This window comes from Callionymus lyra, chromosome 9, assembly GCF_982586985.1.
Source record: "Callionymus lyra chromosome 9, fCalLyr1.hap1.1, whole genome shotgun sequence".
Taxonomy (NCBI): Eukaryota; Metazoa; Chordata; class Actinopteri; order Syngnathiformes; family Callionymidae; genus Callionymus; species Callionymus lyra.
The window spans coordinates 14251023-14276288 of record NC_141826.1 but is presented as its reverse complement, the minus strand read 5'-3'; the positions used below and the strand labels follow the sequence as shown (position 1 = coordinate 14276288).

General features: G+C 36.1%; 2 protein-coding genes and 2 long non-coding RNA genes across 5 annotated transcripts; 2 read left to right on the top strand and 2 right to left on the bottom strand.

Moving 5' to 3' along the window:
• The first annotated feature begins 235 nt into the window (after nt 1-235).
• On the top strand, nt 236-788 carry LOC148071934 (uncharacterized). Its single transcript, XR_015712815.1, has 3 exons — nt 236-273; nt 333-635; nt 708-788. It is a non-coding gene; the product is annotated as an uncharacterized LOC148071934 (long non-coding RNA).
• A 3476-nt stretch (nt 789-4264) lies between these two features.
• LOC148071933 (uncharacterized) lies at nt 4265-5643 on the top strand. Its single transcript, XM_087798942.1, has 4 exons — nt 4265-4400; nt 5232-5354; nt 5421-5464; nt 5527-5643. The coding sequence occupies exons 1-4, from the start codon at nt 4319-4321 to the stop codon at nt 5641-5643; spliced, it is 366 nt and encodes a 121-aa protein (XP_087655068.1). The 5' UTR covers nt 4265-4318.
• Nucleotides 5644-5691: 48 nt separating this feature from the next.
• LOC148071932 (uncharacterized) lies at nt 5692-8905 on the bottom strand. Its single transcript, XM_087798941.1, has 5 exons — nt 8506-8905; nt 8379-8429; nt 7785-7883; nt 6926-6978; nt 5692-5821 (listed from the first exon to the last, which is right to left on the bottom strand). Exons 1-5 carry the CDS (start codon nt 8903-8905, stop codon nt 5711-5713), a joined length of 714 nt encoding a protein of 237 aa, XP_087655067.1. The 3' UTR covers nt 5692-5710.
• Nucleotides 8906-15644: 6739 nt separating this feature from the next.
• Nucleotides 15645-18099, bottom strand: LOC148071931 (uncharacterized). Of its 2 annotated transcripts, XR_015712813.1 has the most exons (5): nt 17845-18099; nt 17420-17725; nt 17140-17262; nt 16180-16848; nt 15645-16033 (listed from the first exon to the last, which is right to left on the bottom strand). It is a non-coding gene; the product is annotated as an uncharacterized LOC148071931 (long non-coding RNA). The 2 variants fall into 2 exon arrangements; XR_015712812.1 differs by having other exon boundaries at nt 16180-17262.
• Between the last annotated feature and the right edge of the window lie 7167 nt (nt 18100-25266).

The following is a 25266-nucleotide window of genomic DNA, read 5'->3' as shown; positions in this document are numbered from 1 at the left end:
TGAGTTGAACTTTTGATAAAAACTACAGAGGTTAAAAACATTTCTAGCCTTCAAAAAACTGCTCCCCCTCGCTCATGTAGGCGTTTGGTGTGATGTGGTCTTGGTCTATATTTGGACGTGTCGACTCTAGTGTCCAACGAACGAATCAGAAATCTATAAAATAACCGCCCACTCTCGATGAGCGTTTTCATTTCCTCTTTTCTCATAATAATATCAGTACTGAGAGTGAAGAGATGAACGTTTTGACTCTGCTGCTGTTTCTTGAAATGAAAGGTATTTAACTCTCTGAAATAAAAAAAACATGTGTAAATCTGATATATTTGTGTTTTCAGGCTGCGTTGGAACCATTGAAACAAAAGAAGCGTTCACTGGGGATGATGTTCAACTCGTTTGTCCGATGGCGTCAAGTCAGTTTGCCTGGTTGAGAATGGTTCCTAAGAGCTTTCCTGATGTGTTTGTCCTAAAGAACTCTCATCCGTCTCAGAAGTATTTCCACATAACTGTCATCAAAAAGGAGAAAGACCTGATCCTGGAGCTTAAAAGAGTTAGTAAAAATGACTCTGCCGTTTATATCTGTCTGAAAGTCATTGGAAAAAGCTGGACTTTCTCAAAACAAGTAAAGCTGGTGGTTACAGGTAAGGATGATTTAATATCAAACAAAAACCCTATTTTTTTCCATCAAAATTTCTACTTTCTTTCTCCTTAAGATCCCTTTGTCAGTCAGTCCACTCCAGTGACCACAGTTTCGAGCCCAATCACCCAACGGATGGATTTCATCTCCTGTTGTCACGGGTGGAACCTGATAAAACACGGCTTTGGAAGGATGGTCTCCTCTGCCAGACCCTCCTGGGAAGGAGCAAACTGACGGGATAAGGCATCAGGCTTAACGTTCTTACCTCCCGGGCGGTACGTCAGGGAAAAGTCGAAACGACCCAAAATTAGGGCCCAACGGGCCTGGCGGGAGTTCAGGCGCCTGGCCTCCTGTAGGTTGAGTAAGTTCCGATGATCCGTTAAAACCAGAAAGGGTACCTCTGAGCCTTCCAACCAATGCCTCCACTCCTGAAGTGCCGCCACCACCGCCAGGAGCTCCCGGTTGCCAATGTCATAATTCTGCTCCGCTGGGGACAGCTTCCGGGAATAGAAGGCACAGGGATGCACCTTATTGTCCCTGGCGCACCTCTGGGACAGCACTGCCCCTATGCCGGTGTCCGAAGCGTCCACCTCCACGATGAACTGACGGGCTGGGTCGGGGTGTCGTAGGATAGGCGCGGAGGAGAACAGCGAGCGCAGCCGGTTGAAGGAGTCGTCCGCCTTGGAGGACCAGGTGAAAGCACTCTTAGTGGAGGTAAGCTGGGTTAATGGAGCGGCAACCTGGCTATAACCCCGGATGAACCTGCGATAAAAATTAGCGAAACCCAAGAATCAATCTGCAATTCCTTTCGGCTAACAGGCACCGGCCATTGAGCAACTGCCTCCACCTTCATGGGATCTGGCCGCAACTGACCCTGCCCTAGAATAAAACCCAAAAAACTCACTGTGGGGACCCCGAACTCGCACTTCTCTGCCTTGACAAACAGTCTGTTCTCTAGTAATCGTTGGAGTACGCGGCGGACGTGGCTGACGTGTTCCTCAGGAGAACTGGAAAAGATCAGAATGTCGTCAAGATAAACGTACACAAAATCACTCAAAAGGTCCCCTAAGACCTCATTGATAAGTCTCTGGAACACCGCTGGCGCATTGGTCAGGCCAAACGGCATGACCAGGTACTCAAAGTGACCTAAGGGGGTCTTAAAAGCCGTCTTCCACTCATCTCCCTCTCTAACACGGACCAAGTGATAAGCACTTCTAAGGTCCAGTTTGGTGAATATCATGGCCTTGTTCAGAGGATCAAACGACGGGTCTATGAGTGGGAGGGGATACCGATTCTTAACGGTTATGCTGTTTAATCCCCGGTAGTCTATACAAGGTCTCAGGGACTTGATCTTCTTACTCACAAAAAAGAACCCTGCACCAAGAGGCGAAGAAGAGGGGCGAATTAAACCGGCGGTCAGTGACTCCCCGATATAAGTGTCGAGGGCCTGGCGCTCCGGGCGAGAAACCTTATACAGTCGACTACAGGGAAGAGGAGAACCAGGAAGTAGGTCGATGGCGCAGTCATAGGGACGGTGCGGTGGTAGGGATAGCGCCCTCTCTTTGCTAAAAACCTCACCCAAACTGTGATACTCCGGAGGAACGGAGGAAAGGTCAGGAGGGGGAGAGATGGGAAGTGGAGGACGAGAGGAAGTAGGTGCAGAACGGAGACACTGTGAATGACAATGCGGGCTCCAACCAAGTACCGTGGAGTTCACCCAATCAAAGTGAGGGTTATGGATACGAAGCCAGGGGAGACCGAGAACAATAGGAGAAGAGGGAGAAGAAATCAGAAGAAAACAAATTAACTCAGAGTGGTTACCCGAAATCGTGAGGGAAAGGGGAGTAGTCTGGTGAGTAACGTCGAGTAGTGGTCGGCCATCTATGGCACAGACCGGGCGGGGAACGTCTAGCTTAACCAGGGGAAGGTTGAGGGAAAGGGCGAAGTCTCGGTCAATAAAATTGTCGTCAGCGCCAGAGTCGATTAGTACAGTCTCCGCCGTCGAAGTCATGTCAACCGTCAAAAGACCAGGTAGGGTGATCCGGTGAGTGGGGTCATGAGACGAACGAGTGTGTCCCACCCGAGCACTAACCTTAGGTCGACTGGGGCAGACAAGTAGTCGATGACCAGGCTCGCCGCAGTATAGACACAGTCCCTTCGTGAGCCTGTGGTAGCGCTGTTCCGGAGACAAACGTGTCCTACCCAGCTGCATCGGCTCATCGGGTGGCGGCGTCGGAGTCTCAGGAGTTAACAGAGGAGCAGGTTGGTCGAAAGGAGGAAAAGAGGAAGAGAAAACGTCCCTGCCACGTTCCCTTCGGCGCTCCCTCAACCTATTATCAATTCTGATGGGTAGGCTGATAAGAGCCTCCAACCCCTCTGGTTCTTCCCGTGTGGAGAGTTGATCCCTGACTGCGCTACCTAACCCCTGGGTAAACGCGGTGATCAGTGCGGGTTCATTCCAACCACTCTCAGCAGCTAAAATACGGAAATCTACCGAGTAATGCCCCACAGACTCCTCGCCCTGTCGTAACCTGAGTAGTCTTGCGAGAGGACACCGCGGGAGAGCGATGTGGTAGGTCAAAAACCCGGCGCATCTCGTCAGAGAAACAATCAAAATTAGCTAAAGCCGGAGAGTTAGACTCCCACAGGGAAGTAGCCCAGTCCACTGCTCTACCCCGGAGGAGGTTTATTAGATAAGCGATCTGAGCGCGACCCGCAGAAAACGAGGAGGGCTGCTGGCTAAAAACTAACTGAACTTGTAGCAAAAAACGTGAACAACCACCCACTTCTCCACTATAATATCCCGGCGTGGGTATCGTGGGTTCGCGTAGAACCGGCAGTCTCTCAGGTTGAGCAGGAGCAGAGACAGTCGGTGTGCGTATAGAGGCTGCAGCGGCTGCAACAGGTGCGGGAGGGGCCACACGGAGAGTCAACTCACCCACGGCGGCTGACAGCTGGACCAGCGCTGCGTGACTCTCCCGTGTCATCTCCTCGAGCGAACAAAGTCTTGTTCCTTGAGAACCGAGGGCTCAGCGGAGCTCCTTCACTTCCGCTGGGTCCATTTGGTGGCCAGAGAATTCTGTCACGGGTGGAACTCGGCAGGAGACCCAGAAGCGGAAGTGGACAAAATCCTCGGAGCAAATGTTCAAGCAAAAGTCTTTTAATATTCCAAGCGGTCGGAAGGGACCGAAACAAAAAACAAATCAGGAACTCGGGACGAAGGCAGGACGCGGCTGGAGATCGGTATCTCAGATCCGGAACTAAAACAAAAGAGGGAAAAAACTCACGTGAGCAAAACAAGGCGCTGACAACGTCAGGGGTCTTCCGGAAACAGTTCATAGGAAACACGAGCAAAGAGAATCTACGAATGCCAACCTAGTCTGGAAACTCAATTCTCTGGCGAGTTCTTTAGGTCCGCGACGCTCCTTTTCTGTGGGAAGAACCCGCCATTCAATCACCCCCAGCCACGCACCTGCCAGCGTCTGTCAAGACACAAACAAAAACACGAACCAAAACAGGAAACCGACTACAAAATAAAACAGGAAAGCACCAAAACATGACACCTGTTTTCCACCTGGAAAGTTTCGGTCCAACCCCAGTCTTGTTTGCACCGAAGGAATTCATGTGGACATTTGTGAAGATGATCTCTGGGGACATGAGTAGAAAAAATGCATCTACAACTTCCTCATGAATATCAGCCTTTTCAACACCACCAATGGGTCTTTGTGCGGAGAAGGGTCAAGTGGAATGTCTGAGCACGAGACTTCAGGTACTGATTTCTATCACAAGTTTATCATACATTATATCTTATCATTTTATTTTTTTTTATCTCCATATTTTCATCATTATTATTATTATGATATTATGATCGATTCTATGGATTAACATGAAACTATTTATGTTGTAAAATGGAAAGGAAATCTTCATAGGTTATGATTAGGGTTGTAAATGCTTTAATATAACTTTTTTTTTACATGAGTACAAAAGAAAGAACAAAAAACATGTTTTTATAAATATTTTTTTACATATTCAATTTCATTAGAAATGTACCTTAGTTTGTTATGGAGCTTTTAATTTTTATTGGGAAGTTTGAGTTCTCCAATGGATGCAGGCATCAAAGAATTAAGACTTTTTTTTTTGTTCAACTTAAGCCGGCAGTATAAAGATTAAAATAAATGGTAAAAACAGCCAAAAAAGCGAGATGAAATTAGTAAATTTGCTCTCGGGCTGACTTAACAAGAAGTTCTTATGAGGCCCCTCAACTGGCTCCTCTAATCTAATCTAATCTAATGAGGGAGTAGAAACTCTACTTTGTGCCCCTCCCAGACTCTAATGCTAGACCCTAGGTTATAGTAGGAAGTCAACCAAGACTCATACAGTGACTCTTAGTCATGAGAGTAACAAAGATATTTCCGGAGTGACTCATCAACAACTCAAAAAATGTGTCCATTGGATGGAAAAACACAATTGACAAATAATAAATTAAAATAAAGATAACATATTACAAGTTTTGGATTTGAAACATATTGTCAAGAAAAAAAAGGTCGAAGGTCATTATCCTTTTTAAATAACTTTGAGGTCATTTGATTTCCTCTCACAGCAGGTTTGTGTGAAGCGACAAAACGCAACAGAAATAATGTCCTCATGGGCGTCGCTTTGACCATCAGCCTGATGTTCATCTTGTTTCTGCTTCATTCTATCAAGACACTGAAGAGTCAGTCCGGTAAGTGGTAGGAAAAACAAACCCTAATTTTAGTATTTTAAAAAATGAATAATTTCTCTTCATTAGGCAGGACTACGCTTCAAGATAACAATGATGTCCTCCATCAATCTGTAAGTCTATTTTCTAGTCTGAAAATTGTATTAATAATCACCATTGATTATTTTTCCATCAGACCCATTCTTTGATATATGCTTCAAACCTGAGGTTTGAAAAGAGAGCTGACAGACCACAAGAAGAGCAAGACCACGAGGAGGAGACGTGCGTTTACGCTTCTGTGATGAAGCGTTGATTCAGAAGTTATTTCTCAAGGTTTAAACAACCTCTCCAATCTTTGTGTCTTTTATCTTGAAATCAGTTCAGCACATGCCCGCAGAGGTTTCGGAGTAGATGCAATCCTGTGTTTTCTGCTTTCTCTTTGATTTCTTCATTGGAAAATTCAGAGCTGCATAGTGGACTGATTCACCGTCCTGTGAATGATGGAAGAGAGATTGAAGTCAAAGCCCTCAATGAGATAACTCAAAAATATATTATTTAACTGACCTTAAGTTCTCATTTAATGGTATATAAGTTTATTTTGGATTCATTTCATTCAAATGTCCCCAATATTCATCATAAACTATTAACAGATTTAGTTAAATGTTTATATTTATCCTGAAATACTATGAAATACTCAAAAAGACCAAGAAACAACAACAAAGTAACAATTGAAAATACAGTTGAAGTAATACTGATTTTTTTTTAAGTTAGCTGTCAAAATATCCTACATCATTTTTTCTTAATCCATTTATTTTGATAAAAACTTAAAAACATCCGAATACCTCCATACTGCTCGTCTGTAATGTCCATATTATATTGAAGCCCCGACAAGAGGAATTGTTAAAAAAAAAAGTAATATGTCTGTATGTTTTAAGCTTGTAAATGTTGCGCTTGCAATGTGTTTAAATAAGGAGACACTAGCAGCTTCCTCTACAAAAAGACTTAAAATATAGACTTGTTTAAGTTTTTTAGAAACAATTCCTACAATTGGTATTTGTAACTCCGAAAGGTTATATATAAATTCATATATATCAGAATAATTGTATCATCATCATCATCATCATCATCATCATCATCATCATCATCATCATCATCATCATCATCATCATCATCATCATCATCATCATCATCATCATCATCATCATCTTTGGCGTGTTACTGTTCCTTTAAGAGTTACAGCTGATAATGGTGAAGAGAATATGTTTTTTATTCTCATGCTCCTATTCGTTATATCCAGCAGTGACAGTTTTTGTTGAATAAAGTCAAACTGAAAGGAAAAAGCTGCTTTTTTTTTAATGCACCATTGGCATTACAACGCTCAAAACATTTGCATTAAATACCCACATTTATTCTGACACTTATTTTTTAAAACCTCAGTGAGCGTCATCAGAAGGCTCAAAGAGCTACATAATAGGCTCTGGAGCCACAGTTGCCAATCCAAACCAAAAAGTTTCTTCAGACTGAACAAACCAAAGCCCTTCTTGTTGTGAGGTGTGTATTGGTTTCATTTACCACTGAGTGAATAATAAACTCACCTCGCATTGTGTCTGGTCAGTGGTCTCAAATGGAGCTCTAGCCGATCGTCCTTCTGTTAATACATTCAAAATATTGAAATTATTAGGTGTTTTACAACTGTTATGTTACAATAAGATTATACATTTTAGTGTAAGGAGGAGCTGAAATGTCAGAGAAGCATGAGGTCTGACCATGGACTGTATAAAACTTGGACTTTGTATCAGCAACATCACCCCCTGAAAGGCTTTAGAAGGCAATTAGAAATAGTCGCCATTTTGAAAATTCAATCTTTCAGTTACGGAAATCTCCAGTTTGGGTAGGTTTTTTTCATTGAAAAAAGGTGGATTTCTTTTCTGAGATCTTTTCACAAAATCCAAGGGATCATGAACTTTGATTTAGCAGATTTTTCCCCCTTTTTTAGGGACGTTGAATTTTGGCCATTTTTCATCTTCTTGTAATGAAAAGAAGGTTAATTGTTTTCCTTTTCTTTAGACATCAGTAAACATTTGGGCAACATTTATTTGTGTTTAAATCATCCACGGAATAATAACCTTTGGTTTTGTGGCATTTTTTCCAATGAAAAAAGGCTCTATAGTTTTTGCTTTTTTAGACATTAGACAATCAAGATTTCAACATTTTTGGGGGCTATTTTATCCACTCTCAGAGATGTTGATTTTGGGGCATTTTTTCTAATGAAAAAAGGTAAATTTTTCCTGTTTTTTGGAGACTTTAGAAAATCACATTTTCAAAACTTGTGCAACATTTATTTTGTTCACATTGTTCGCGGGATCATGAAAAATTGATTGTATTTTTGACTGGTGAACAGAAATATAATCAAAGTAAAAGTAAAACTTTAAAGTAAATGCAAAGACAGCCTACCTTTGCAAACTCTTCCGGAAACAACCAAAGCTGCTATTACTCCCAAACTAATTGCCAACAGTACTCCAAGCACAATAGTCATTATTTGAGGTCCACATGCTGTGAGAGAGAGAGAAAAACAAAAACTCAAATGACTCATTTAATGGCATGAACAAATCACTAAATAAAATTAAAATTCTATTTTGCTAAGCGATGTGAAAACATTGCCTCATATTATGTCAATGTTGAGGCAGAACTTTCCTACCTCAAAGTTTCAAGTTAACAGGAAACGACAAAACAAATTGAAACTGAGCTCACTAGCTGTGAATGTGCAGAGATGCTTCGATGGAAACTTTTCCCCATGTTTCCAATAAAATGTATGTACAATTTCAAATGATACATGCATCGGTAAACTTTTAGTAGTTTGTACTAGTCTTATAGGTTTCATGGAAAACCAACAAGTCCTTCTATTAAATACAAAAAAAAAATCAAAATGTAAATATTTATTTGTGGATAATTATTACTGACTTTAAAACATTGTTTTAATATCGTAGAGCATATCACCTTTTAAAAAAAAATGTCTTAAAATGTTTTTCTTTAAAGCGCGATACAAACCAGCCTCTACAATGGTCCCCTGTTCAACATGGTAACGCTTCTTTTGTCTGTCTGTGTCAATCACAAGGATAAAGTGACTGGTTAGAATCATTCAATGTTATTATTAGAAAAAAAAAGAGATTCTTACCGACAATCTTTAAATCAGTCTTGTTGACAAATGTGCTTACAACCGACTCTCCAGTTTCACAGAAATATGTTCCTTCATCATCCTGTGTCACATTTGAGATTGTGAGACGATACAAATCCTTCCATTTTGTGAAGTTTAGTCTTGAGTCAGCAAACTCAGGAGTAAGTTTTACATCCTTATAAGATCCTTTCACAATTGTCTGAGGCATAAATCCAAAGTCGAGCCTGTGCCACCCGAACCTGTGCCACCTGGACCTGTGTTCCGACTCAGCGGCACAAGTCAGTGTTACGTCTTTCCCGACTTCAGCCCTGATGACGGAGCTTTTTTGTGGAGTCTGGCTTTGTGTCAGAGCTGCAGGAAATGTCCAGAGGAGAATAAGAGCTGCCAGTGTCGCAAACATCATGCCTCAAGATCCTGTCGTGCTCTGAAGACTTGGAGAGAATGATGAAGCTTTTGACTGTCAGACTCTACATGATTGGCTGATCTGTAGAAATATACTTCCTGTGTAACCTTGCACAGTTTCGCAGACTTCAGTAGATTTATATCATGTGGTTTCACACACGGTGATGGAAAAGCTATTTCGAATGAAATGAAAATGATGAAATGAGGTTTTCTTCATCAGGTGAACTTACAGGAACTTTACAACCTTCTAGACGTTTTGATCATCTGCATTTTCTTCCCTGGTTATACATTTTTTAAAAAAAGACTCATTTTGTAATGTAATTCAGGTTTTTTAATTTTTTATTTTCATGGGAAAAATTAAGAGTAAAATTACAATAATATAAAAAAAATCTTCCAAAATATTGAAAAGTAAAGCAGCGAAAATTAACATTTTTGTATGTTTTTTACTTCAGAATAAGTAATTACTTGTCTAATAATGAATCCATGAATGTTTTATGATATATCATAGTCATATAAGAAATCTTTTTTGTTTCATATTCTGGTGTAGCTAGATCTGAAGCACTCAATTCTAAGGTAATGAAACTAAACTTTAACCTACAACACTTCCTGTCAAGACCAACCCCTCAAAGTTCTTATAATAGCCAAGAAAAGTTTCAGAGTTGATGCGAGTACATCGTTGAGGTTTTCTTGTCGCACGCAAATAGTTTGTGAACACGAAATGTCTTAGTTCTTCATTCAACTGATAATGTATTAAAATTTCATAAAATATAATATAAAACTAATAAATCAAACAATTGAATTCAATCTCCAACTCCAAATATATATATTTTTTATATTACAGTTTATTTAAATATATATTTTCTTACATTTCTTTAAAACATTAATAACTTAAAGAGAAGAGTTTCATCGACTGAAAAAAAAAAACTTTTTATGAGAAACAGCTTCTGAAACTCGAAGGGCTTCCTGTTGACGTGCTCAGGTGGATTTAGTGTTTCGATCTAGCTATAGATTGGTCAAAGTACCTTTCACGATTTTGGTTTGTCTGAGAGCTCTGGCTGATTCTGCTGCACGGTTTTGGGGATATAGAGCACGCAACTAAATTAACAGGAAGTCACTGAAATAAACTTTTTTTTTCTTATATCCTTCTGTTTGTTTCGCAAGAAGAGGAGAAGACTTTATTAACATTTTTATCTCCATTATTCTTTATCCATTCAACTTGATCCTGGTGAGTTACTTCGAGTTAAAGTCACTGACAATCTTGACGGGACTTCTTAATTTTAATAGATGAACTCCAGAAAGCTTTATTTTAAGTAGACAATAAAAACACCATCTAAAAGCAGAAACGGATTACAGTGATTCAAATAATGATTTAAATATCAGTTAAATGTAGTCCACACAACAACAACAACTTGAGTCAGACAGATTGATAGATTTTAATTATAGTTAAAGAAGATATGAACAAAACCTTCATCAACTTATTCATATTGCTAACCATCAATCTCACTCCAGAGTAGATGAAGCTCTGTTTCGCAGACTCTTCTCTCCAGTGAGGTTTTTTTTTCTTGGTGCAGAATAAAAACCACATGTGTGTAGACTTCCTGTAGAGTTGTGTCAAAATAATATCAGTCACACCAGACTATGAAAAGCGAAGCAGTCAATAATTACCTCTAAATTAGGCTGGTAACCAGTGGAGGTCGGATCATTCATTTGAGGAGACGAAGAAGCTGAAAAAGGGAAACCGTCATTAAGAATTTTGGTGCTTGATAGTAAGTAAGTAAGTAAGTAGGTAAGTAATGGTTATTTGTAAAGCGCCTTATACAGGAGTTTGTCTTCTTGAAGGAGTCAGTAGATCATCAAACACAGAGTGAGAGGAAGATCGTTCCAAAGCTTAGGAGCAACAGTCTGGAAGGCTTTCTTTCCTCTGGTCCGGAAGCTTGTTTAGGAACCATCAGTAGATTCTGATCCACAGACCTCAGAGCCCGAGCTGGGGTGTAAGTCTGGATCGCATCACTGATGTAAGGAGGAGCCTGACCATTAATAGCTCTGAAAGTAAGAACCAGAATTTTACAATTGATCCAAGAAACTGGCAGCCAATCCAGAGTTTTAAGGATCAGAGAAATGTGAGTTCTCCTACAAGAGCAAGTCAGAATTCTCGCTGCAGAGTTTTGTATTTACTACAGGCGAGACAGCTCCTTTTTGTTTAGACAATAGTTAAACTATTTATAGATAATTTGGAAAAGGTATTTAAATATTATCATTGGAAAAACTACCAAAAACAATAAAGTAAGCGTTTTTCTCTTATTATCATGGGAGGATTCCACATATAATCATGGTCGTTTCTAAATAAATATTTATATTTTTCAAGAGACATTTTAACATTAGGTTTAATAAGTTTCAATTAATTTAATTTCAGTAATCGCAAAATATTTATATCAAATTTTTTGAAAGACCATAATGGTATTATTACCATAATTTAATTGAAACTTGAACTTAAGAACTTACATTTGTGTGAAGAGCGTAGCTGCAGATGTTTGTTGTTGATAAAGCTAATGGTTCCTAGCATATTGTATATCACAGCCGAACGAGTGAGTTACTGTATAGTATTGAATTAGTAATTTTCTTAAATTAAAAATGAAAAAATAAAAAGCATATTAAGTCTTGTTTGTTCTTCCTATTTTTTTCATTCACATATTACCATGTCATGATTATTAGCGTCACTTACCTTCAGATTCCATCAACTTTTTCTTGATGTAAATCATTAGAGCAGCAGCTGTAATGCGAAAGCTACAAATAACAGAAGCAGATGAGTAGAATAAGAGGAAGGGAAAACCCTAGATTATGAACAAAACCAAAAAAAGAAAATGGTTGAATTAGAATAAAGGCAGGAGTAAAACTTGGATGCCCAAGGATTCAGTCGTGAGAAAAGTTTCAAGGATTTTATCGACTGACAGTTTAATTTAAATTACATCTGCTAGATGGAAATCGAAGGTTGCGACTCTGCATGTCAAATTTACACTTTGTTCTTCTGAAACTACCATTTGTAAGTGTGTGTTCACTTGTGGCTCCTGAAAGAAGAACAAGATAAAATAGTTTAACTTCGCCCATTTCATCCCACATCACAATTCAAACACAAAACTTTAGTAATACATTTAAATTTAAATTTAACTTTTAATTTAACATTATTCCAAGTTTTGATTAGCACGATAAAATACACAACGTTCCCTGTGTAAGTCAGGAAGGTTTAATTGTGTAAGGGTTTGAAGTAAATTAAATAATAAAAAGGATAAAACAAAAAAAAAAACAGTTACAGTTGTAGTTGTTTGCAAAAATACGACATTAAAGAATTAAGTCTCTGTTCAAAGTCAACAACAAAAGGAAATATTAAAATCAGAATACTAAAAACTCTCTTTGTTGGCTCCGTCAAATTGCATCAGCATTGTATAAACAATCAATAAGAACAGAAGATTTAAAAATAGATATATTTAGAGAAAAGGACATGAACATCTCAACAAGGAAAATACTAAGAAATGTTATTAAATTTAATAAAGTCTAGATTTTTCTTCCCTTCCAAGGTTGGAAAAATAGATTAAGAGCAATTATCATAATAAGATAAATGAACTATATGTATGGCGAACAGAAGACGCGGTTGAATAGACTAAAGAGAAACTGGGAGGGAAAAAGGGAGGTCCTCACTGATTGGTTGATTTTCAATCATATGATCAAAATGTACAACGTAGTTTATCTAGATAGCACACAACCAAACTCTTTTGGAGACATTTTTTACAATTTTTACATTTCATTTTACGTAGTCTGCAAAAATGAAAATACAAAATTCCAGATTATAGTTAAACTCCTGATCTACCAATAACCCTGAATCAAAACAGATCATGACTCATTTTACATTATTGAATGGATCATACTACTAAGAATCTTTTCATTTTAATTTTTTTCTTTCCCAAAAACGTGTTTTATTCACAATCAAATTAAAATAATTCTCAACGTCATAATGTATGGGCCAAGATAGATCTGGATAGATATGACATGACCATAAAAGGCAGATTGACCCTCGTTGGTGAATAAGCAGCGTAGCATTTGTGTTGATTAATGTGAGTTGAAAGAAAAAGCAAAAAACTAAAGTCAGGTGAATTAATATTTTTATTAATATAGTGAAGAAAATATGAGGAAAACTGCAACTTTCTTATCTTGCTAACGTTCTAATCTCACTCCAGAGTAGACGACGCTCTCATTTGCAGATTCTTCTCTCCTCTGAGGTTTTTTCTGGCGTAGATTGCTGTAGAATATACCACATTGTCTTCCTGTGTTGAAAAGAATGTTGGTCATAGAATTATTTTAAGAAATAAAAAAATTCAATATTTACCTGTAAATTAGGAAGGTGACCAGTGGAGGTCGGATGCCTCATTTGATGAGATGAAGAACCTGAAAAAAAAATGATAACAGAGGAAATGCTGTTATTATTTAGGTTTAAACTGTGTGCTTAATTCGTTTATGGATACTGGTGAATACAATCTATATACCAATGCCATGGGATGGAAGATCAATCGTCCTTAAAACCGACCAAAAAATGTATTAATTGGTTGATTTAATGATGTTAAAATTTTCCAAAGTAAGAAAAAAAAGTAATGACTTATGAATAAAGGATGGAAGAAAACAGCCAGAAGCTAAATTGGGCAAAATCTTCATTATTTGCATTTTTTTCTGGTGTTATTATCATGGGGGAAATGCCACAAATAAGTCTATAAATCGTCATGCATTTAAATATTTAAACAGTTTAATGTAACTGAAATATATTTTTAAACGTATGCACTTTTAAATTATTATTTTATTATTTCATTAAATATTTACTTCATGACTTTGTGACTTTGACGCTGACTTTAAGAAAAAAGGTAAAGTATATTTGAATATAGAGTTAAGTATCAAATAATTACATTTCTCTTAAGAACTTCATTTCACAGAGGCGAGTGAGAGACGGTGTATTATGAGAGGAACAACCAAAAAACACCTTTTAATGTAGTCGTGTTTTTTTTTGTTGTTCATCCGTGTATATTTTGTGATAAAAGTAACCATTTATAGTCACTTACCATTAGATATTAGGATTTCTTTCTTGATGTAAATCAGTAGAGCAACAGCAGTCAGAAATATAGCAGGAACACCAAATAACAGCAGCAACCAAGTAGAAGTGGAAAGAGGAGTTTCTGGACTTTAAAACAGAAGAAAAAAACTGGTTTCATTTTAATTCGTCTGTGAGTGGATATTTTTAATAATAAAAAAACTGACCTTGATATACTTCCTACTTTCAAGAAAGTGGAATTAAACAACGTTACTTTATGTCCAAAAAGCTGAAGGCAGAAGTAAAACCCATCGTCCTCCCGCTGAGCGCTGCTGAGGTGCAGCACAAACTCCGACAGGTCGCAAGTGGCTTCGAAACGAGTGGACTTGGACTCACAAGGGATGCCAACGGATTCAGTCGCGAGCAAAGTTTCAAGGACGTTAACGACTGACAGTTTCATCCAGAGTACACCCGACTCATTGACAGTTGAATTTGTAAATCTGCATGTCAAATTAACTCGTTGACCTTCTGAAACTGTCACGTTTGTAACTGTGTGTTCACTTGTGGCGCCTGAAAGAAAAACAAAATAAAATAAATTAACCCATTACTCACGATTAAAACAAAATGCATTGAAGCAAAATATTCGAATGAATAAAATATAGGAGAAAGCAAACATTATTTTATTAATCACATTTAAATCAATACATGACATTAAGAAGCTAAAATATGCAACGTTGCCAGGGTAAATCATGGAAGTAGAGTAAGAGTTCGAAGGATAAATAGAAAACAAAACAAAAAAATTGAAAACCAAATCATCCATAACCTCTGAAGATACAGGGTAAGGAATGAAAATAGTAAATACAGGCATAATGTCAAAAGAAGCTGAAACTTGGGAAATATGTATTTAGTATTATACACATTTTCAACGTTTTATTTTTCCCCTCTATGGTTCGAGAAGTATCGAAATGGAGATTAGTCGATCACACACACGCAGACAGATAAACATAGAGGAGTAAATATTCAAACCAAAATCCAGACAGATAAACATAGAGGAGTAAATATTCAAACCAAAATCCTGAATATTATATGTTTGTTTTGTGTTGGCATCAGAAATTAAGAAGAGAGTTCTTAAGAAAAGACAGTGTTTGCATAAGATATTAAGTAAAAATTCAACTAGTGTAGTATTTGTCGACCTTTCTTCTGATGCAGGTTTATATGAAGATTTTCAGAGTAATTATTGGTAAGACATGATTAATACAAACATAATTCATCATCATTCTTAAGGCAATTAAATATACGTACGTGCGATGGCGAACAGAAGACCGAAAAGGTGCAACATCTTCTTGTTAAGTCCAGCACAGTCAACACTGAGCGAGCGATACGGTTGAATAGACTAAAGAGAAGATGGGAGGGAACAAAGTAGTTATTCGTTGATTGGCTGATTTTCAATCACATGGTCAAAGTGTACTAAGCTGTATATCTCGATAGCACACAATGGTTCCCATCTGATTCTCAGCTTTAGTTTTCATTTGTGTGAAAGGAAATGATGGTCTCAACAATCTATAATCATGTAGCATCTAAGATCTTGTGGCAGGAAACACAGACGTGTGAAACTAAACTGATAGACGTGCTGAAAGTAAATGGATGAAAAACCACTTCACTTTTGTGATGCTGATGGTCGGAGATTGACAACATTTCAAATTAAAGTAACAAATGTGTTTATTAATTATTCTGACAAGTTTCATTCAAAGCAAATTATTAAAAAAAAAAAATGAAACACTCTTAAAAATGATAGTTAAACAGAAAGCCAAGCAAGCATTGGTTTAATGAAGTCAAATCATTATCATACAGGAGTGAAAAAGCCACAGTTGTCATCAGACAGCAGCGACTAACAGACAAAAAGGTTGGCGACTTCCAGGGTTTGTCAGATGATCCAAGTCTTCACTTTTCTTCAACTCTCATGCTGGAATAAATCACATTTTCGGATTTGTTTTCTGGCTTTCCTGTCCTCTTCTTGGTGTATTTTGGAACAGTATAAGTCAACGCATCTTCATTTCCCTGTAGGAGAAGAAATATGTATTAGTTTCAGAAAGAAAGGACAATATATATATATATATATATATATATATATATATATATATATATATATATATATATATATATATATAGTTGTTCAGGGTTTACAACAATATTTTTAAAGTTACCTGCTGACAACTCTGATGATCCGAGGAGGTTATTTCCAAGGAGGAAGCAGCAGCTTAAAGAAGTAAATAATAAAAGAAAAATAATGAGTGTGTTATTTTTTCATGTTGGTCTTGCAAGGTAAAAGTAGAAGAGTAACTGAAACTCATTAGATTCATAGAAGCAGTAGATAAGGACATAAAGAGGACTAGAGTCAAAAGAGGCTGTTGAAATAGAAGACGCTTTTTTTTTTTTAACTGTTATATTTTACTCTTTAAAAGTTTCGAAACCAGATTAGATCAGTTTCTCAATGACTTCTGCTCAGCATTGCATTAGGATTTTAAAAATGGTTTGCCAGTAGCCCAAGGAACCAAAAAATGCCAAAAATACCTAAAGTAATGGTTCACCCCAAATTCAAATTTCACTCAATTTCTACTCATTATTTTCAGAGTAATTAGTTCCCTTATTAAAGTTTTAGGCAAACATGTATGTTCATACGTCTTTGTCTCTATCTTCATCAAAAAAAGACACTTAAAAACATCCAAATACCTCCATACTGCTTGTCTGTAAAGTCCATCTTGTATTTAAGCATTGACATTATTAATTGTTGTGAATAAACTTAAATAAGTTTCTATATTTTAGTTTGTAGCAGACTTACTTACATTTTTCAGGAACAATTCTTCTCGTTGAGGCTTCAATACAAGAATAAACACAGGGTGAATACATACATTTTTATCTATAAATCTAAAACGGAACAGATTACTCTATAATAATCCCAACCCTAAGTGAACATAAGGGAAGTAGAAAATGATTAAAATTAGAATTTTGGGTGAACTATCACTTTAAGTCCTTTTATCAACCTTAACATCAATATGACGTTTTTTTTTTAAAACACCAGATTACAGCCATATATAGGATCAGTGTAAAATCTGTACAATAATTTAAAAAGAATGAATGAATAACTTAAACAAATACTTTCTCACCCTGCAAGTCACGTTTCTGTTTCTTGATGATGCAAAGCAGCCAAGTTACAGCTCCTAAACTTATTAGGAGACCTCCCGCAAGCACAAGTGGAATCAAGAGTTGAGAATAACCTGGAGAAAGATCTGAAGAAAAATAATCAGATGTGGTGAGCTGATTTTTTTCTTCATTAGATGTATTTAGTAAAACATTTCTTAATATATATGAAATATAAAGGAAATTAAATGATTTTGAGGCTTTTTTTATATGTTTTCGTAAGGAAATTAACAAAAATATATTTACCATTGACTTCATGAAGCGTTCCATTAAAAAATGTGATGTTTGAAGAAGAACCATTAGCACAGAAGACAAATCCTGCGTCTTTCCCCTTTATATTGAGGTGAAATCCTGTGTCCGTCAAGTTGTCACTCTTCACTTTCATACTATGATTATAAGTATTAGCTGTGCAGTTGGAATCAGTGGTTTCTTCAACTCCAGTTTCAATTTTGCCAGAAAATTTAATCAAATAACATTTTCCAACTTCTTTCGGAAGGTGACAATGAAGAGTCACATTTTGTCCGATCGGTTCGGTGGTGGTAAATCCAACTTCTGCAACAAAAACATTCCGTAAATAGTGATAAAATGAGTGATGCAATTTTTCACTTCTCAAGAGAGTATTAACACCTTTACATTTTCATTAATCTATTAATGGTTGCGCAGATACTTACTTTCGATCACAAAGAGAAGAACGAGGGAGAATTTGAACAGCATCTTGCAACAAGCCCAGCAGAGTCAACAGTCTCGGGGGAAACTCTGAACACTTCTAAGTAGATGAGGAAGAGGAAGAGCCTATAAAGAACGTCTGACAATCTGATAAGAGAGTGGCTCACGAACATTTTTTTTTTTTTTTTTCGTTTTAATCTCAAAAGTTGAGTGAAATCAGAACAGGCTGGTAACAGCTTAAAACATGGTCTGTTAAGTCAGTCTTTATCTTTAATAGATTTTATTCTTAAAGGACGAAAGAAGGAACAATATTCCCCATTAGTAAGAATAAAATAATAATAAAATCCGAGTGGAATTTGACATGGAGGAAACAGAATCAATCATCATAATCATTCTTTTCTAAACAATAATAAATGACAACAGTCTGCATCTATGCACAATTTTTCATGTCTACAGGTTTCATCTCGGTGTGTCTCGACATGTCTTCACCCTGATGTCTGTCATCAGGTGTCGGTTGAGCTGGAAAAAAAGCAAAACATACTGTTACAAAGTGGATCAAACCTTTTTTTTTAAGTTATTCAAGCAAACCTTTGAAATTGATGGCTGACCTGTATATATAGATTTGAATTTAAATGCCCTAAAATAACACCATATCTATCTTCATATTCTCATAGCGGCCGTCAGCTGTATGATCTTAACTTCCTAAATGTCTCGTGGGTTTCATCTGCGTGAGTGAAATACAAGCAGGAAGGATATAAGTATCGTGGTTTTAGCTGAAGTGACCTAGAAAATCACTCTGCATCGAAAATAAAACTCAGATGAACAATGTAAAACGTAAGTAAGTTAGTAATTATTATTTGTAAAGGGTCTTTCTCAGACAAGTCAAGAAAAAGCCTGCACAAATAAAAAGGTCTTAAGATGCTTCTTGAAATAGTCATCAAACGTAACCCTATGTCAACCCTACGTCGACATGAGGGTGAGTAGAAAATTATAAATGATACAGGATCAACAGTGTGATGCTGTTTCATCCAAATGTGATTTGTGTTCTCAAGGGTCAAAGGTCGTGGAATCAGCTACTTGAATCTCCTATAGTTTGACGATTTCCCCGCCTTATCCTCACTTCATAATTCACGCCAATAGAGGAAGTTGAGGTCTCAAAACATTGAACGCATGCATTAAGAAGTTAGAAGTAGACTGATGAAAGAATACTCTTTAAATATGTGATTAAAACCTTTATTTATTTATTTCCTTTTACTTATTGTTATATATATATTATTCTTCCTGTTTACAACTATTCTTTTTAAGTTAACATCATATGACTCACTGAAATACTGGAGAAGAGATGTGAAAAAAATCTTTTAAAAATTAAGTTAAATTAATAAATAACAAAAGACCTTAATTTTACCTTAAATTACCTGCTCATTTGAGTCACCAGTTCATGTTGCCTGGAAAGATGAAATTCAAAAAATTATATTCAGTTTTGATATGTTAATGTATTTACAGCATAATGGGCGATTCATGGCATAAAATGTAATAAAATAGAATAATTTAATATATAAGATTGAACTCATCTTAGCCATTAATGCATTGGAAATTGAGTCTACAAAGTAATAGATGTAACTCAAGGGAGGAAAAGAAGAGAGTTATTTATTTTAGAAAGTTTTGTTTTATTTTACATGCATTTAAAATCAGTCTCTCACCAGCATCTCTTAGTTATTGGGCTAATATTCTATTTCTGTGGAGTTAATGTACTTGTGAGCGGATGACATTTTCCGCAATATTTGTCGCCGTATTTCTTCTCTCTCTTTCCTCTAATTAAATAATATCTTAGCATGAACCAAATGGTTATTTCCCTGAAACAAAAACATATATCTCAGAGTGTAAAAATCAACTTTTTTAGATATTAACATGCAGATTCTGATCACTAGCTATTGTCTGGAAAGTTTCAACTTTGTATAAATATTCAAATTAAATGTGTAAATCTAATCTCACCATGATAAATGATTCATGAAGTTAAATGTAAAGAAGATGTGTGGGATGGGTGGGAAAATAAAATAACTTTCTTATTATTGTACTCTTTAAATAACTAAATAATAAAAAGGTTTTTAGATATCTTCTTTCTTTTCTCTCTCTGTGGTCTAAATGCAGTGTTAAAGCCTGTCAAGCGATGGCCCCTGACTTCCTGTCTTCTTCTCTCTGAGGCTTGATGGGCTTCCTGTCTAATGACTCGATGTGTAAGACAACACAATTCTTTCATGTGTATTTACACAACACTTTTAAGCTAGCTTCTACCTAAATGACATAGTTTGGATAAATATGAGCTATTTATATTTATTTATTTGATGAGCGATACATGCAAGATTTATTAATCTGATTCTTGTCTATTTTGGATCTAATGTTCAACTATTTTTACTGGAATGCAAGCCTAGCCTAGGACAGTATATGAGATCTAATTCTAAAATATCATAACTGGAATGCTCATCTTATTGAAGTGCTAATATATATTAATTAAAATGTTTTATATAGATTTATTTTTTAATGACACTTTATTTAAATACTTTCTTAACATTGTATTTAGAACAAAGGGAGCAACTTAAACTAAATTCAATATTATAAAACAATAAAAAGGGACATGTTGAGTGTTTTAATATCTTTAAAAATGGACTTGACTCCACAGAGCATGTTCATGACGCTCAACTGCTGCAGTTTAAGTCACACCTTCGTGCAGGATGAGGTCTGCAGAGGTTCTATATGTTTGTTCAGCTCTCGTGTGGTTACTTTACACGCAGAGATGAAAAAAAATTACACTTTTCTAAAGCTTGTGCAGCAATAGACAGGAAGGGCGTTTGACGACCACAACTACAAAAAACTTTCCATTCTGTGAACAACAAGTTCTTCTGCTGGATCTGAAACTGTTTTAAAATAGAAAAAATACTTTAGTTTATAATTATTTAAAATGAAATCAAAGTGAAACCTTTAAGGGGGATTTAAAGTTTTAAGGTAATTAGAACAAGGCTAAATTGTGTTTGTGTTTGGATTTGTGTGATGAGAATGAATTATCTTTATAACGTTTATTTATCAAATGCATCTACTGTTTCCATGAATCTCCACATTTTTTCAAACTTAAGAAAATTTAGATAAAGGGTTTCAAACTCAATTGACATCGGGGTCACTAGGGGTCACTTTAAAATTTGTTTTCACACTTAAAATAATCACTACTGGCTGTTTCATTTTCATTTAATGTTTGATAAAGTTTCTCCACCTTTATCCTTTTTTTTTTAACTGATCTCATTTCAACAACAATGGAATTAGAGTTTCAAAGATATAACATATAATAATACGTTTTAATTCAGGTAGAGAAGTGCTGAACTTTTTAGTTCACACTAGTAGATGCTTTCTGCTCACTCTTCTTACTTTCATATCTTCCCTTTTGCAAAGTCCTGAGCTACTTCTATTTCCTCCCACAACCACACAAACACGTCAATGCACGTAAGTGACAGCCCATTTCCTGCTTTCAGCTGTAAGCGTTGAAGTAGGTCATCTGCAAACTTTAAAAGAAATATGATTTAAAATCAAATTACTTTTGATTTAGAAATAATCGCAAAACATTGATCTTCTTCCGGACAAGTTTAAAATATTTGACATCTACAGAATATTGCTTTATATGAATGTGTGACTTAGACCAGGACCAGGACGTAAAACTTTCAAAGAACACGCAACTCAATCCAGATTATTCTCAAAGTATATCACTGTTTTTTCTTATAATCCAGCAGGTTAATGAGGACGTTTCTGGTCTTTGCTGCACCAATTTACAACAAGAGGAAAAAAGGCAGAAAAGAGAATTTTGATATGCAAGATAACGTCATATACACTGGTGTGAGAGGACGTTTTTAAAACATTTTTAAAACGAGATCCCTTTTCTTTATAACTGTATCATCCACTAGATTCTTTTCTGTGATGTCAAATGAAAATTATACCATTGATGTGAAACAAAAACTCCTGCTTGGTTGACAAGGTCAAAAACTGTCACTAGTTGAAAACGGTTCATAAAGACAAAACTTTTTCAACACTGATGAGGTTCAGATGTCACCTAAAACCCTTTTGTCAAGTCCAAGACCTGAGGCTAAAAAGTAATAATAATAATAACATAATGGAGAATTTGTATGGTTACTATTTGTGTCAAATTGCCAATAAATTTCCAGTTTTACAAACTTTCCTCCTTAACCACTGTCTCCATCATTAAAACTCAAACATTTATTTCTAGTTTTTGTTTTGTATTTGTGACTATCAAGTACATTAAGATGATAAAAAAGCCTAGGTTTTTTTTTTCCAAATTAATGTAATGGTAAAATAAACATCTTTTATTTATTGTTGATGTAAATATGAACTCAACATGTTCTGTTTCTCGGTCAAACCATTGACCTTTAAGAACCAGAACATAACTTCCAAAGTAGCTTCTTTAAATTTCAATAGCATTTCAATAAATTAAAATTAAAATTTAGAGAGCCTGACAATAAACAATTCAAATAAAATGTAAAAATCTAACAGAAAGACAAACACCCTTACAAACACTCACACGGGAACACACCTACAACCACACAAATGCACTAACACCCACCAACACACACAGATACATAGACAATCATGTTTCTGTGCTGGATTAGTTTTTGTTTGCTATATTTGAGCTGCTTTTACTTCCTATTGACGACCACACAGAGGTTTGTTTGAAAAGATCAGTGATGTCGGTCGTTCACACGCCCACAATCTTTTTTTTTTGCTGTGACAAGTGACCTCCCTGGAGGTGGTTAACCAAACATCCCAGATCTTTGAAAATCAATTATAAGTGTCTTTATGGTGCGTACGAAGAGCTGTCCGAGGTGCTGAAAGCGCTGCGAGCAACAGTAATAGAAAGAAGAAAAAAAAACTTTGAAAAGAAAAAAAACTGTTCCTAATATCTCATTACAAAGTATACTATTCACCAGTATCAACATACAACATATATTCCTGAGGTTGTTTTCAAATACTCTTTAATTAAGATCATTTTCCTGGCTACTTTTCATCAGTGATTTTTCTTAGAGGATCTTGTGCTTTGCTGCCTTCCTCCGTTATAAAAAGAGACTCTCGGAAATAAATCCTGTCGATGTAGTTTAGGAAAACATCTAATTTAAAGAGACATTTAGTTGGATAACTATCCCTGAATATCTACTGCTGGTGATAAACTGTTAGCTGCTAGATTAGAACAAAACAATTGTTCAACAGACGACAATAAGAGTTTCACACTTGCAATTTGAATTTATTATTTCCTTTCATACAGTAGCAACACAATTATGTTTTTTCAGAATCAAATCAGATCTCTCTGAGAGGTTTTAATTCAAAAGCTGGTTGGAAAACTTGTGTCATGTTTTTTACTGATTTTGACTGATCGTCAAGATAGCAACATATTATTATTATCATTATTTTTGATTCCATGTTTATCACCAAAAGTCACTCAAACGATACAAAGGCCTGAAAATAATTTTTATTCTTCTTCACAATCCTCTCATCACTTTCGAACATGTCTCTTCTTCACATCTGCTCTGTATTCTCCCTCTCCAGCCTTTATCAGAGTAAAAATGGCCACAGAGTGCACAGACAAATCTACACTTCCGTGCATGAATGATGGAGAAAATTTCAAGAAAAAATGGAAAATGTTTTACTTTCACATCTTAAATATTTACCTGCTGCACGTGTTGTTCTTCAGTGAAAAAAATGTATCGAGGTAAAAAAGCAGATTGAAAAATCCTTATTATAAATGATTCAATGTTGATACTTTATCTTCACATTTTTCTCTCTTCTACTCACCAACAGATTCATCATTTCTCGTAAGGAGGTTAACAGTAGAAGAATAATGAGCAGACAAATGGTGAGACGGTGAGAGAGGAGCTCGCTTCTCTGGACAAGGTGTAGAAACATTTCATGTCATCTCGAAGTTGAAAACTTCATTGCACAAGTAAAATCCAGTGTCTCCAGACTCTGCTCTGCTGAGATGCAGATCAAAATGATCTGAGTCACGTTTTGCAGTGAATCGAGGAGACTTGGTTGAAGATGATTTTCCATAGGAATCTGAGAGACTAAAAGCTTACGGCAGAAGTTAATCTGGTCCACTGTAAGTCCCTGTATCTCCTCTCAATGTTGCATTTGAAAGCCACATCATGTTCAGCAAGTACGATGCTTAAAGAGAAGATCTGATCACATCCTGGACGAGGATAAAAAAAATTGGATAGTTGAATTGAAGAATCACTTTTTCCTCAACACAAATAATAATTCCTTTTTTCCCCATGGAAGGAGACAAATGTAAAAAAGACAAAACTAAAAATGATATTAAGATTAAAAAAAACTAAACAATTGAGAGACAAATACGATCAAACGCTTACCAACAATTGTGGAAAGAAGAACAAGAGAGTAAATAAAAAGCAACGTCACAGTCAAAGTCGAGGTTCTCACTGTCAGGGAGACGCGTATGAGCCGAAACCCAAGAGGATATGGGAGGTACCGAGACGTTCTGTGTCACTTTATTGGTTGACCTGAATCCTTTGTTTTAACCTAGAAAGACTTGAAAATATATGTGTCATCTCTAGACAAGACTTGATTGTATTTCATCATTTCATGGAATATTGAATTTAAAAGTGAATTAATTATATACAACATTTGAATGTTGATGAAAAAATCATCACTTTATCAATTTCATTCCATGAAGCTTCATGTTATAAGAGATGATAATCCCTAAATGAGAATCAAGAAGCAGTGATTTAAGCGAAAATTAATTACAACAGACATTTTTGAGTCTCGAAAAGGAGGGGGAACATAAAAAACTCTGGGAAAAATTGAAATATCATTTGTTTTATAGTTTTTTTATTTGCAAAAAACAAAACTCTGATGCATTTATTAATTGTGGAGGGTTTTTTTCCTCCTTTTTTTTCAGGGAAACTTTGAATGGTTTTAATGAAACTGAACATATTCACGTGAAGAATGAAAAACAATATAATTACAATATAAATGATCTAGATTAGATATAACTTTCCATTAAAGTCAAATAAAATAAGGACACCATGTATGTATGATTCTGAAATCATGTGTTTTAAATTCCAAGAAAGTCCATCCATAGCAATAAATGCATTCTCGCTCCTTAGCGTCTCTCTGGTGTTGTGGTTTCTGGAAAAAGATTGTTTCATGTAGGATCTTTGATGGATATTCAATAATGTCTAACTTCTTATGTTTTTGTCCAAGAGTACATCTGACTGATCATTTGTTCTCCTCAACAAGTTTTTGACCGTAATTCTGCTCCAGTTAAAGGAGTTGTCCATGAGGCTCCCAATGTTCCTGATCCTCCTCCTAGTCCATCCACACAGTTCTTTCTATTGATTGAAGTAGTTCCTGAGTAGAGGTTG